A 15,417-nucleotide genomic window follows, 5' to 3' on the forward strand; every position below is an offset into this window, starting at 1 on the left:
CCAGAAGAGAGTGAAACCAGAACGGCGGGGCTTTGCACTCATCCCCGCACCAGATGGGGAGAATCCAGGTCTTGCTTTAAGGTGGACATGTGACCTGCTGTGCGGCCGGGCCCCCGGGAGTCACATGACAGTGAGTAATCCGGCCGATGAAGCCCCGATTAGACAACTGCCCTGGGTACCGTCCAGAGCCCGAGGAGCGCAGCCGGCACATCTGGATCTCTGTCCCGCAGCGCGCACGCCCGCCGCCGGGACCCAGCAGCCGAGCCCCGCACCGGCGGACGGGCGGCCCAGCCCCGCGGCTCGCGGCCCGCGTGGGAAGCTGCAGCACTGGAGCTCCTTCTCCTTTTCTTTTTTCCCATTCCCCCCACCCCCCCGACAAACCACATCTTGACTCAGAGGGTGGAGAGAAAACCTCTTTCAGTCATTTGATATCTGGGAAATCTCCGGGAGACTCTAAGTTATTTTTGAAGACGCCTCCATCTCTCCCGTGGCCGGGCACACGCACGCACGCACGATTCTACGCCATGGTGGTTCAGGCGACGGTGGCTCCTAGTAGGTCGCAGAGGCTTCTGTTGAAAATCCCTTACGGCTCCTTGAGAAGACGCAGCGTGGAGAGGGTAAGCGAGCGCGGCTGCTTTTCCCCCGGGGAAGGGATCAGAGGAGGGCAGATGTGCGTTTTCACTGCACGCAGCAGCGTGGACGGAGGCTTTCCTGAAACGCGCAGCACAGAAACCCAGTGACTGCAGAGTGCTAGGTCCTAAGGAACGTTTTCCTCAGTAGATGATGAGCAATGTGTCGGCTGAGTGTGGGAAATGCTTCGAGATGACATAGGAGGGGAAGAGTGGGGTGGTGGCAGCGCTCCGGCCCCGGTGTGAGAGGCGTGTGTGCTGGCAGGGCGGCCACCGGGACCCCTAAACCCGCTTTCTTCTGTGTTTATTGAGAACGTCCACTCGCGTGGGCTGTGGGTTTCCTCCACCTGGGAGGAGGTGAGGGTGGCGTTCGGAGCTTTGAAGGTTTAAAGTAGGCAAGCAGTTCGAAAGGCCCTGTGCCGCTTTCAGATCGATTGCTATCATCTGCGGGGTTGTTTGGTTGTTGTTGCTTCTACAGGTTTTGGCTCAGGTTTACTCTGAGAATTTCCTGAAAGCAAGTTGACTTCGCGTGCCCCGGCGGAGAAGCGCCCCGTAAAGCCGGTGCCAGGGTTCGGCCCTCCCTGGGGTAACGGACGCGCGGCGGGGACGACCGTGCGTAGAGCAAGGCTGTGGGGCAGGAAGTCGGGGTCACCCGTGGGGGGACAAAACGCTACGCCCATGGAAAACGGGCGGTCCTATGAGTCCCAGGAGCCCCAGCAGCCCCCCTTTACATCACGGTGCCCCCCGCCCCGCCCCGTGAGCTGTCGATGTCTAGCGGGACGTCTCGGTGTCATCTAAGACCTCCTGAAGTGGGTGACATCCAAAGACGTTCTCCTGGTAGATGCACAACCTGTCCCACCTTACAGAGGGGAGCAGCGTTCACCTCAAGGGGCTTTTTCTGGTTCGTATACGGATGGCTCTGAAATGTTTTAATTTAAGGAAAACATAGTGAAAAGTTTAAAACTTGGAGGGGCTTTCTAGATTTCACGCCAGGACGACTCCCTGACTCTTGACAAGTTGCATTTTCTTCTGCTGTTTGAGTAATAATGCAAAATGCATCTCCACAACCCACTCTTGCCGAATGTCGTCCTTTATTTGGGGACCGATTTCTTGGGGCCAACACCAGGAGAGTCAATGGATATGTATTAATTTCCTACTCCGTGTGCCCTTTCACAACAATAGCTCCAGCGAGTAGGACCAACAGTCTGTCACATCCTACCACGTGGCAGACGGCAAAGCCGGCAGGTACCTGGGGATCTCAGCTGTACTGCTAGAATCTCCGGCTGTATGTAAGAAGTCCTGGCAGGTATTTCTTCCGGTGGCTGTTGACTGCTGATTTCAAAGGACCTGACTGAATATGAAATAGAGTATCACATCTATAAAGCACGGCGTGGTTGAGTGTGCTCGCGCACACTTACATGCAAACTTCAGCACCTGTTTTCTGCCCTTGAGCTCGCGCCGCTGCTGCACGCACCTTAGGGGTCTCCCCTGATAGTTTCTTGGCCCTTGGGGGACACCTGTCACTGCAGCCTTAGGTGGCATATTGATCCCCACGGCTGGGTGGGAGCTGGGGGGCAGGGAGCTCACAGAGAGGGTGCGGGCATCTCAGGGAACCTACCATCTCACTCCCCGTGGCAAAGGACGTAAGACTGATTGGAACGGACGGTGCCCTGTCAACTCCAATTGGGCGTTTTATACTGTTGGTGATTTTCTGCCCGTTTTCAGAAGGGGAGTCGTGTATTTACATCGGATGAGGGCAGGGAGGGCATGGAACGGCATCGGGTTTAAGGGCGGACACGAGCACCGGCACTCTTTCCTTGGGGCTCACTGAATTAACAGCTGCGATAGTTTTTACGTTACATCAGCAGCCAGGAGGGCAGTCGACATTGGTGGTGGTTTCTACCATTTGATAACATTTCCTCATGGGAAGACCTTGAGTTTTGGGGGGGTTAGTTGTCTGTTTAGGAGGTACCGGGGATTGAACCCAGGACCTCATACGTGGGCAGCAGGCGCTCAGCCACTGCGCTACATCCGCTCCCCAGGCCTTGGGTTTTGAGAGTGCCTTTCCTCCAGTGAGCTGGTGCATCAGTTTCCCTCATTGTACAACCCTGAGTTGCCCATGAGGCTCCAAGACCAAGGTCATGGTCCTGCGTGAACCGGAAGGCCACGGAGTGGAGGGCTCGGTCTTCCATCCAGGGACATCCGGTCCACGACAGAGCAGGAGCTAACCCCAGGAGCCTGCTGTCCCACCGCCCAGGCAGCTGCCTCTGCCCGGGGCCCCACTCCTCCGTCTTCGCTCTCAGGAGCAGCTATGACCTTGCCGCTTGGCCTCCAGGAGAGGGTGATAACTCCTGAGTCCCCCGTACACCGTGTGAGAGGAAATGCAGGTGCACGACCAAGTCAGAGATGTCTGAAAGCCAGAGAGAATAAGTAATGGTTTCTAGGGCGCTGGCAGTCACTGCCCTTTGGTGTCCAGGATTCAGCAAGTGTTTGTGTTTCCGCCTCCTAGCATTGAGTTGAAAGAAAGGAAATGCAACTTTTCAACTATGCCGCTCAGACATCCGTCAAATCCCGATGGCAGAAATACTGAAGCTGGGAGGCCAGGCTTCGTTCTTGCTCCTACATTTTGACACGAGCCCATCCCTGTGCTGGGCAAGGCAGGAAAAATAAAAGAAATATAAGATGCCATGCTTGGATAAAATAGGGGAGGTTTATATAAATGTAGCAGTCATAAGTGAATAGAGCATGGGCTGTACTTAAACTGAAAAATAAATAATGAAGACAATTTTGGTGCTCCAGGAAGCAGCGTGGTGGGGTGGAAAGGGTGAGTCTTGGAATCCCAGGAATCCGTTTCAGCCTCTCTGTTTACTAATAGTGAGGCTTTGTTAAGAGCTTTGGACATTCTCAGCCTCAGTTTATTGTCCTGCACCCTCTACCTCTGAGGGTGGTTGACTAAGATTAAGAATTATGTGTGCATAAGGACCTAATGCAATAACTATTCTCAAATGCTTTTAAGGTTTGCCTTACACTGGGTATAGGAGAAAATGGCTTGTATTTTTAATAACTTGTGGCCTGGCACACATATCCTGTCATCTGGAGAGGTCCTTTAGAGCTATTCACTTGCGCTAAAGCTAAGACAAGCAGGATTTCAGGGTAATAACGTACCTTAGATTCCCAATTTTACCTAAGACATATGAAAAAAAAGTGTTACATAGTCACTGCATACAAATACTGAGGAACTAAATTGTCCCAAGCTAAGGAAGTGTGCCCAGCTACTTCTGTATGATGTATTAGCTCTCTCTTCTAAGTTGGATTTTTAAAGCAATTTTTTATTGCCTTTTTTAAAAAGATACATAGATCACACAAAATGTTACATTAAAAAATTTGAGGTTCCCCTATACCCCACTCCCCACCCCTCCACACTTCTCCCACATCAACAACCTCTTTCATCAGTGTGGCACGTTCATTGCATTTGATGAATACATTTTGGAGCACTGCTATACAGCATGGATTACAGTTTACATTGTAATTTACACTCTCCCCCAGTCCATTCAGTAGGTTATGGTAGGATATATAATGTCCTGTCTCTGTCCCTGCAATATCATTTAGGACAACTCCAAGTCCCAAAAATGCCCCCATATCACACCTCTTCTTCCCTCTCCCTGCCCTCAGCAACTCCCGTGGCCACTGTCTCCACATCAGTGACATAATTTCTTCCATTGCTAGAGTCACAATAATTCTATAGTAGAATACTAGTAAATCCACTCTAATCCATATTTTATTCCTCCATCCTGAGGACCCTGGGATGGCAATGCCCACTCCACCTCTAAACTGAGAGGGGGCTTAGATCCCACATGGCTGATTGATGGGATTCTCCTGCTTGCAGCTGTAGACTCTCTCAGTTCCCTGGTGTGGTGGTTGACCATCTTCACCTCCCTGTTAGCTGACCTGGGTAAGTCCAACGAACCAGAGAGTTGGTGTTGCAACTCTGCTGAGGCTCAGGGACCTGCTGGCACATGGCCAGTCCAGAGATTCAAGTCTCCTGAGTATACACCAACCCCAGCGCCAACCACAGGTTCAGTAACAGTGACAGAAGAGGCATGTGTAGAAAGGTCACATCTGAGTCCAACCCTGTCACACTCAGGAGCACAAATTCCAAAGTAGAGCCCACTGGCAAGGTACTGAACTCCAGAGCCATCCTTCATGACCACAGGACCTGAGTGTCTCCACAACCTTCAGAAGCACCACTACTTGGAGTTGTATCTACTTTGGTTGTCTCTGAGATCCTGCTGAGATGTGCGTAAGCACGGCACCTCTGATGACCTCCCGACACATTTTGAGGTCTCTTAGCCATATAAAGTCATTGTCTTTACCATTTCCCCCTTTTATTCAAGGTCTTTTTCTAGTTGCTTCACCAGCTGGTGCTTGGTAGTCATCCCTCGGTGCTAGGGAGGCTTATCTCTGGGAGTGATATAGAGAGTGGCCAAATTTGAGCAAGAAGGAGGCTCCCAGGAGGTAACTCTTAGGCACCCTGCAGCTCTAAGGCTAGTTGGAATTTCAGGCACACAGGGTCATCAGCACAGTCATCAGTACAAGGGCTCATCATTGGACCATCCTTCTTCCCTAGTCTTCCCCTTGCACTTGGGGGTTGTTGCTGTTCCACTGGGGAATGTGACAGAGCTCCCCCAGATGGGAACTCAGCACTCCCTCAGTTGTCGTGTGTAACTCTACCCACTATGACGATACCCAACGAACATCTGAACATATCTATATCCCCTACATGCATGCTCTGGAGAACTCCCTCCCACCCATCAGTGACGCCCCGCACCAGTGTATCCCCCAAAAATGACATCCCACACCGGTTGAACCCCTCTGTGATCCAAAACGTCTTGAAAAATGAAGGCTAATATATTGCCAAATTCAATTAGTAGAAAAATGAAGTAGTAATGATAGGTTTAAAGATTAGAAATAGAATACATAATAATTTAGAAAATCTAAAATAAAGTGAAAAATAAATTGGGGTATTAAAAATGAAAAATATCATAAAAATTTTTTTTGACCTTTTGCCTTTCATCACTGTAGTAGGTATTGGCCTGTATGTCCAGTGGCAAGGCAATCTCTTCCATTTCTTACTCAGTGTCAATATCCTTTTTTCTAAAAATTTTTAAATTACTTCTTCAAAAAAGTTTTAGGTCACAGTAAAGTCACATATACACTATAGGGAACTCCTATATCCCCAACATCAAACCCTTTTCCCCCTTCCCCGGCAATGATCTTTTTACATGCGGATGTTGCATTTGCTGCAACTGATGTACAGATATGGAAACATAGTTACTAATCATGGTTCCATTATGGTTTGCATTATGGTTTACATTTTAGACTATACGCTTTTATAAATTTATGGTGATGTTTATCATGGCCTTTATCCATCATTGCATGATCATGCAGAACACTTCCTTTGCCCCCCAGTTACCCCCTCTTCCAACCCTTCTATTCCTCTCTCCCCTCCCCTCAGGGCCCACAGAGACAACCAAACTTCACAAGCCAGAAGGACAAGATTCATAGATACTTGCCACGATGCCGAGGGCTTGACACACTAGTCCCCCATTGGGAGCCACCTATTGAAGCAGTTTTAATGAGATACATTCACATACCGTATGATCCATCCAAATTGTACAATCAGTGGCTCTCAGAATAATCACAGCGTTGTGCACTCTTTACCACGGTCAATTTTAGAACATTTGCATAAGTAAGAACTCCATATCCCTTATATTCCCCTATTGTTGACACTTACCATTGGTGTGGTAGCTTTGTTGCAACTGATGAAGAATATTAAAATAGTACCGTTAACTGTAGTCCATAGTTTGCATTAGGCGTATTTTTCCCATACACCACCCGTTTATTAACCCCTTGTAATAGTGGCGTACATTTGTTCTAGTTCATGAAAGAACATTCTTACATTTATACTGTTAACCACAGTCATCCTCCCCAGTGTATAATGATGTCGGGTGTCATACAGTCCCAAGTTTTATCCACTAGCTTTTCTTCTAGTGACATACACGACCCTAAACTTCTTCTTTCAACCACATTCACACACAGTTCAGCGCCATTAATTATACCCACAATAATGTGCTATCATCACCTCCATCCATTTCCAAATATGTACAATCAACCTAATTAGAAATTCTGTAAAATCAAATTAAGTATCCACTCCCTAGTCTCTGCCCTCATTCTGTCGCCTGGTAACCTATATTCTCAATGTTTTTATTCCAAAGGTAAAAAAGAACTTCGTGGAAAATCTAATAAATGTCAGAACACAGCATATAAATGAGTTAAGGAAAAGGAAAATGTAGAAATTTTTCTCTGGGAGTTTGACTGTGGGAGAAGAGGTGCTTGTCAAACTGCAGTAACCCTAGAATATGAAAAATGGTCTTTTGTTGGCAATGAATCTTTACAGGACCAAAACCTAAGAGTAAGGGGGCAGACCTTTTCTGTGACCCTTCCCATGTTTTTCAGTTTGTGATGCTTAGTGGAGGTGAAATTTGCTGGGCTTTCCACTGGAGCTCCAGTGTGGGCTCAAGGAAGCTGAGAAAGTATATTTCTTTATACCCTGAGATGCCGTCATGTGAGAGCTCAGACCCCTTCCAGAATGTACCCACCGCATTGCCAGATCGCAGCTTTCACCCCCCGAGCTCCTATCTTGAAATGGGGCACCGTTGCCCCCATCTCCCAAGATGCTCTTCTACCTGAGGGGTACCACTCACCCCCCACTGATTTCTCCTCTCTGACATCCACATCCCTGTACCCTACGGTCCCCTGGACCAGAGATTCTCTTGAATGGCCCAACACCTCAAATTCAGCACGTCCAGAACAGAAGTCTTCATCTTGCCCACCATCTTGCTCCTTCTGCACCACCAGCAGCCACCAGAACGCCCAAACCAGCACCCGGGCACCCTCCTGGCTTGCCCCTTTCCATCGCCTCCTGCGTCCTCTCAATCGCTACTTCTGGAATAGTGGTCTGCCCCCACTGCACCCCGCAGTCCAGGCCATCGTCCTCTTCCACCTGGATGTTGCCTGGGGATGGCTGCCCGTCTCGTTCCCCTCCGCCCTTGCTCCTGCTGCAGCTGACAAGCTCTTTCTCCCTGGGGTTCTGGCTGTGGCCCTTGTCCCTTGTCTTACACGGGCCCCTGTGCACATGTCGAAATGTGATTATCAGACCCTTCATAGAGCAGTTTGATATAATTGATGAATTCCAAAAAGAAATATTGTATTATGCTTGTCATCTGACCTGTACCTGGGCATGCTTGAGTTATGATTAGGGCGTTGAGTCTTGGTGGGTGGGGACTCACAGATAAAAGGCATGGGGAAGGACAGAGTTGGGGGTTTCTGATGTTAGAGTTTGATGCTGAAGACCTAGGAAGTCAGCACCCAGCGGAAAGAGAAGCCAGCCCCAGGAAGGAAGGAACCTTGAACCCAGAGTAAAGCAAGCCCCAGGAACGTAGGAACCCAGGAAGCCTGAACCTGGGCAGACGTCAGCAGCCATCTTGCTCCAAATAGACTTTGGTGAGGGAAGTGACTTATGCTTTATGGCCTGGTATCTGTAAGCTCCTACCCCAAATAAATACCCTTTAGAACACCCAGCAGAATTCTGGTATTTTGCATCAGCACCCCTTTGGCGGACTAACAGGCTTCATAATCAGGACACCGCTAGGCTCTCCAGCCTTCTCTGTCCCCACTCCCTGCCCTGTGTATCTCCTGCTCCAACTCTCCTGACCCTTTTGGAAGTTCCTCCCAACTCTCCAGCCCCTTAAGTCCCTATTCACACACTTCAGCCCAGAGTCACTTCCTTTGGGAAGCTTTTCCAGGCACCCACCCCTTCTCCCACGTCTGAATAGGTGCCGCCCCCCCCCCCCCGGGGGACCCTAGTAGCCCTCTGTCTCCACTACAGTAACTCACATCACACCCCATAGAAGCTGCAGGTTCACCCCATGTCTATCCGCACAAGATAACAAGCTCTGGGAGGGCTCTTGGTCCCGGGTTAACCCCCGGAGCCCCATCGACATCCACGCAAGGAGCGCATGAAGGAGGCCTGAGAGCTCCTACGTCACAAACCTCTCTCCCTGAGAGAATTGGGAAAGAGAATCAGAATCAAGGCACACACAAGAAAACAGCCTCGATTCCCGCAAGCCTCTTTATTGCTGGTTGGAAAATGCGTGAACTCTTACCTGCTGAAACAAACAGAAAGCAAATGCTCCTCTCTTTATTCTGAGCTCTAATATACCACGGACCCTGGGGTGAAACGACTGGTGTGTGAACAGCCATCCAACTCAGATGATGTCTCTTCACCAAGTAAAGTGCAAAGGTGGCATTTTTTTTTTTTTTTTGGAAAGAGAGAGAGAGAAAAGAGAGAAACAAGAAAGCATTCTCTTTTATCTCAACAATCTGAATATTTGAGGTGAGAGGGGATTTTTTTTTTTGTCTTGGAATGACTGAAAGGGTGCAATATTTCTGGAGCAGTATTTTTAACACAGTATAAATTAAACCGCTTTGCACCCCCGTTATCCATTACTTCACGTGTTGTTCCAGTGCGACGTGTTGCCAGTCTGTTATTTTGCAAACCATTACATTATCACAGCTGCTCGCTGCACAGCTTAAGAATTCAGAGCACAACAGGGTCTCTGTAGTCGAGTGTGTGGTGCTCACATGCGGAATGTATTCATGCAAGCAAAGTGTGAGACTTTACCAAGAACACATCCAGCAGACGGCTTTTAGTCGATATTTATTACCATTGAAAGCAGACAGCCAAGAAACTGTTCAGACAGATTAGTGTATTCACACATAGTATTATCCACCCCCTCATCCTGCATAAGGCTTTATTCCTTCTATAAATATCCACCTCTCTGGAGGAGGAAGAACAGGGACTATCAGAGCCTCCCTTTCCCTGGCTCCCAGGCCACATCCACGCCACCACAGTGGCCGCCATAAGTGACCCGACCTTGGTGGCCAGGCATGACTTTCGTTTCTCACAGCAGCCGACCTCAAGTTAAACAATGACTTCCGATCGTGGGCGAGAGGTGGTTGCACGTTGGCTCAATGTGGAGGGTGGAAGGGTGTCCCTGCTGGCGTCGTCCGGGGTTTGTCACCCCCCCAGGCAGGCTTGGACTCTTGGTTCCCATGGTCAGGACTTTCGGGCACTTTGCCATCCTGCCCAAAATGGCGGCCCTCATCTGAGCATGCAGTTGAGACCTGGGCTCCTACTTGTACTTCTTGCCCCCAAGCCCTGATTCCTTTTAAGGACGGCCCCAAGGTCGTGGGTCAAAGGCCGTGGCTCATCCTAAAGCAGTGCTTCTCAACTTGCAGACTATACACAGGAACACCTGAGGGGCTTTTACAAACCCCAGTGCCCCAGGCTGCTCCTGAGACCCGTGGCCATCGGGCTGTCTGGGCCTGGGACCCAGGCATCAGCATGTCAATCCCCAGGGGACTCGACTGCGCAGCCAGCATGGAGTTCAGCTGGCCCCAGCTAATGTTTTCGCTAAGACGGTCTTCCAGGCAAACTGCTAGCTTAAGGCCAAGAGTGAGTTCCTGTACTTTCTGGTGTTTTCACATGAAAGAGAAAGAAATGGGTGCGTTGGGTTGGATTTTTGGGTTAGTTTTGTGAATGAATACAATGAAGTTGCTTGAGATTTGGGTCCAAATCCCTGGAACAGCCTATGCCCTGCCCAGCATTTGAGTCCACTCGATGCGTAATTAAAGGCAGCCTTCTGAACTTGTAGAGGCTAGAATGGCACAGGACTTCCTTCCCAACCATTTGAGTTCAGAAACAGCCGGTCAGCCGCTCTTGCACAGATCTTAACTCCAGAGGGCACAGACAACGTCACTTCTGGGTGTGCTTTGACCCACCGTGTCGCAGAGATGTGCGTAAGATCAGCCCTTTTGTTTTTAAAGGTTTATTTTCATTTATTCACACACACACACCCGCCACCTGGGCTCACTGTCTGCTCTCTGTCCATTCACGGCACGGTCTTCCGTGTCTGCTTGCTGTCTCTTCTCATCTTCTCTTTAGGAGGCACCGGGAACTGATCCCGGGCCATCTGGTGTGGGAGAAGAGCACTCAAACGCATGAGCCACCTCAGCTCCCTGGTCTGCTGCGCCTCTCACTGTCTCCCCTCCACGTATCCCTTTATTGCATCATCTTGCTGCACCAGCTGTCCGCGGCGCGGGCCGCCAGCTCTCCACGTTGCAGGCCAGTTTACCTTCAGCCGGAGGCCCTGAGAAACAAACCCGGGGCTTCCCTTTTAGTAGACGGGGGCCCAGTCATTCGAGCCACATCCACTTCTCATAGGGGTTTTGAAAACAGGCCCCTTATACACTGTTCTAGCATAGTAAATACTATGCACCTGTGTAACAGAAGCGTTTCTTTGAACACGTGTTTGAAAACAATCCACTTTTATTTATAGTGATTCGCCAATGTCATCACCGAGGTCGATATTGCCCTATGTATATAAAACAATAGAAGAGAAACTATGTCGTGGCCCTCTGTTCTCTAATTGGGGAGTGGATAAACCACATCCATGGGTTTATTTATTCTTTTGTGTCTTCCTTTCCTGGTCACTCAATAACAACTGCTTCAAAGGCATTGGTCAGTTTTCCTACTAAGGCACTGAATACATATTTATTGTATTAACATTGAATAGATAAATAAAAAGAACGGGCATGCCTTCAGGGGCCTACTTCGAACCTTGATAAGACAGAATTGCCTTTTAGGGGATAGGGGTGCAGGGTTTCCTGTCTTCCTCAGGCAGAAAAATATTCATGTCATCCCTCGCCCCAGCAAAGTGACTTAGTTGGGATGTTAGCTCTTTGCAGCAGAGAACTTGAGGATAATCACTTCTTAAAATCCTATCCTCAGCAATCCTGGGTAACCAGACTCTGTCTGCAGATATTTCAAGAAAGCCCATAAATATGCCTCTGGGCAACCTCCTTGTGGCTTGCTGGCTTTTCTCAGAAATGCCAAGATCATGTTTCCAGGTGAATGGATTGCTTTTAAATGCACCCCCCCACACACCCCGGTCCGTTTATTGATCCACATCATTGGGCAAACCGATGAGGCTTAAAAGTAATTGATCATTGATGGAAAATGAGGTCCTCATTGGACCAAACAAGATGATCCTCAGAATACAAATGCCCCTGGGGATGCAATACCGGGGACCCAGCACCTGATATATTAACACCGTCTATATGCTAGGCAGGGTTCTAGGCCCAGGACATAGAGCAAATCTCTGCTCTCATGAATAAATGATGTGGTGAGTGGTGACTGGTCTCTAAGGAAAAATAAAGCAGGTTAAGGAGCAAGGGGAGACTAAGCATGCTGCAATTTTATATAATGTGTTACGGTGGTATTTGGGCAGAGGCTTGAAGGAAGGGAGGGAACCAGCCATGCAGCCATATGGGGAAAGGTGTCCCAGGCAGAGGAGAAGCCAAGGCAAAACTCTGATACAGGCTCTTCCTTGGTGTATCTGAGGAACAGCAAGTTGGCTGGTGGAGCTGGAGTAGGGTGAAGGGAGTAGGGGTTAGAAGTAAGGAGAAGGGATGAGAGAAGTGTTAGGGGCTCAGATCTCATGGGCCACACTGAGGACTGCTGTGTTTTACTCTGCGTGAGATAGAAAAATATCTGTGGGTTTGGGGCAGAAGGTATTATCTGACATGTGTTAAAGCAATTGCTGCTGTGACGAGGTTGGTAGGGGAACACAAGCAAAAGTAGGGTGACCCACTAGGTCTTCAGTACAATCATCTTGGTGAGAGATGATGGTTTAGACCAGACGACACTCTTGAGATGATGAGAAATGAATGGATTCCAGATTTATCTCAAGGGAAGGCTGACGGGATTTGCTGATGGATTGGGTGTGGAGTGAGACAGGAAGAGAGAAGTCAACAGATGTTCCCGAGCAGCTGCAGAGTGGAGTGGACACTTACAACAATGGGGAAAATGCAGGAAGGGCTAGTGGTGGTGGTGGAGGTTGGAGGAGGAAGAGCTCCACGTTTTGGATGTGTTAAACTTGAGGTGATGATTACCAGCCACAGGGAGATGTTCAGCAGGCAGTTAAACCAGATGTTGAGAGTTCAGGTGAGAGGTCTGGACTGAACACACAAATGCAGACATGCAGACATCATCAGTGTGAGGCTCTCAGAGCATGCTGAGTAGCTCCTACAGGCTCACAAGAGCCCACTGTGGGCTTCTCTTTCCAATTTCACCTTCAGTGGGTAACTTGAAATCAGCCACAGTGGGAAAACTTACACCATGGGCATTGGCAAATATTACAAGTCAGGGTTTTTTAATTCTAGAAAGCCAATTGCTAAACATCTCCAATAGACCACTGGAGGGTGGTATTTAAAGCCATGGGACTAAGTGACCTCTAAGAGTTTAGAGGTCACTTCCATGAGGAGGAACCAGCAAAGACAACTAGCAGGGAGCAGCCCAGAGCGATGGAAAGAGAATCGAATGGAAATTCCCTGAAGGGAATGATGGAATGTCAAGTGCTGCTGATAACTAAATAAGATAAGGGCTAAGATCATCTTATTAGAGCATTATAAAAAAGACAATGCATAAACTGCACGTATCAGAAGCACCGGGTCCTTTCCAAACACACAGACGCAAACAAGGTTTGAGAAACTGTATCTCAAAATGTAATTTTCCAGAAAAAGAGGCAATAGTGAGGAGAAAAGTGTGCAACAGATAGAAAAAGAGAAATTCTCAGGACCATTTTTAATCAACCTAAGGTTCTCCAATCGCTCTGTCCCAGATGTCACGGTGGGGAATGGCGGGTGCAGAACTCGACAACCGGCACTGGCAGCAAGCCTTCCTCCCTGGAGCCTGTAGAAACAGGGTGTTCCTATTTTAAACAGTCCCCCCTTCACCTGCATATCAGAGAATTAGAGCTGCAATTGTCCCTTATGACTTGTCAGCCAAAAATAAAAAAGGCAAACTAAAGATGAAAGGCAAATTTCAATACTTTGTATTAGTTCCTGGTGTCAGAGGTCAGCTAGCTGTCACTAAGTCTTTGTTTTGTTATTGTTTCATTTCATTCCGTTCGGCCTCTAAATTCTTTAAAAATGGTTTCATAGGATCATGCATCAGAACCTCGCAATGCAACTGAGCCCCAAAATAGATTTAGAGTGGATAACTCCTAATTTGAACTCTGAATTTCAGAATCTATACCTATTCTGGAAAATGAAATGAAATTGAATTGAACTAGAGGAAATCATGTCCTTGATTTCAGGCTCTATTTGACTGATTCTTGGTGGACGTTGTTGTGGAAGAAAAACTTCTCATCTGCAGGTTTGGCTGACAGACAGTAATGGCCTTTGGCCATCTGCCTCTTTGCATGGATTTTCTATTTGGGGGCTCACCCAGTTAACCCCCTTTATTCTTCTTTTAGGTAAGAAGGTGCCTCTGGCACATGAAATTCAAAGCAATGAAAGCGAAGCTTTGAAAGCAAACATGTTTTGCAAGTCCCCCCCCTCCCACCTCCATGATTTTGGACTAAGATTTGTGAGTTAACCCATTTCGCTTTAGTCGCAGAATATGTGTGCCTAGGTGTGGCTGAGGGCAGTCTCCAGGGCTCAGAGGAAGCTCTTCTTCTGCAGGTGTGCAGAAGCACCCTCATTCTCGCATTGCTGATTTGCATCGTTAGGCTCCTGCCCATTCGTGGCCTCGTGGCTGCCATGTTCTGCAATCACTCTCCTTAAGATGTCAACCTAGAGCTTAAGGCATGCCTAGGAGAGGGACGCCCCTCCATCCTGCTGGACCCCCGATCTGGGTTTTCAAAGAGCAGAGAATTTAGGGAGAGATGCCGCTTAAGGAAAAACCATCCTCTGGAGCTCACCCAAGGGAAACTTGGATATTAGAACTCAGCAACCCAAAATGATGTGCTCACCCCAGCCTGCTGGAGAGGTTGGCCTCACTACCCCGAATGAGCAGGCATCAGGCTCCCCCCCCGGGGACCACCCCCAACCTTGCCTCTTAGAGGCAATGCCTGCTCTTCTTGGCACTTGGCTCAGCCACAGGGCCCAATCGCAGCTTGTGGAAATGGCTGATTATTTCTAGAACAATTCTGGAGGTATGTTCTGTGTTCCCGCCGAGACTCTGTGACTTCTTCCTTCCTTCTGTCAAGTGGCCTTAAGGTGGCATGAGAGAAACATGTAAAATGTGTCATAGAAGAGGGCCAGTGCTGGCAAACAAAGTTCCATCCTTCTGAGAGCCACCAACAGAAATGGGCTGTTTCCAAGACTTTGTGTCTACCAGGTCCTAGGGCACCGATGGTGCCGAGAAGTCCTTCTCTTAACCTCTAGGGCAGCCTTGACAAAGGCCCATAGGAGGCAGGCAGGACACTAATAATGGACACTAATAATGAATGCAGGACAATAAGGGAAGCCTGGACATTACAAATTAGAGAACGCATGTCCTTTCAGTAAAGGCAGCTACCATTCTGAAATTGGGGGCTATCATCTCCAGGTAGACTACCCCTTCAAAAGGAAATCTTGGGGCAATTTTCTTATCATTAAGGAGAGTATGTATTTATTTATATGAAATATCTCAAATTTTAAATGCTGGCAACTAATCCAAGTTTTTTAAAAAAACATTGCATGCTGAACCGAGCATGTTCGCAAGCTATATTTGACCCACAAGATGCCTGTTTTCAACTTAACGCAATAAAAGGAGGGCTACCCTACCCCCAAATGCCAGTGTATCCCCTCTCCCCTGTCTGGAATTTCATAAATAGGAGCC

The 15,417-nt window shown here is 48.5% G+C and overlaps 1 protein-coding gene across 3 annotated transcripts in view; it reads left to right on the forward strand.

Annotated features, from left to right (window-relative positions):
* The window catches only part of FRMD4A (FERM domain containing 4A), a 327,549-nt gene that overhangs the window by 14,954 nt on the left and 297,178 nt on the right, over positions 1-15,417 (forward strand). For 2 of the 3 annotated variants that reach the window (XM_058282383.2, XM_058282381.2), the window contains exon 1: positions 430-617. The exons of the other annotated variant lie outside the window; for it this stretch is intronic. In XM_058282383.2, coding sequence (XP_058138366.1) covers positions 525-617 — 93 coding nt within the window. In that variant the 5' untranslated portion in view covers positions 430-524. Of the gene's footprint in view, positions 1-429; positions 618-15,417 lie in introns of those variants that run through there. 3 annotated transcript variants of the gene reach the window in all.

This window comes from Dasypus novemcinctus, chromosome 20 (genome assembly GCF_030445035.2).
Source record: "Dasypus novemcinctus isolate mDasNov1 chromosome 20, mDasNov1.1.hap2, whole genome shotgun sequence".
Lineage (NCBI taxonomy): Eukaryota > Metazoa > Chordata > Mammalia > Cingulata > Dasypodidae > Dasypus > Dasypus novemcinctus.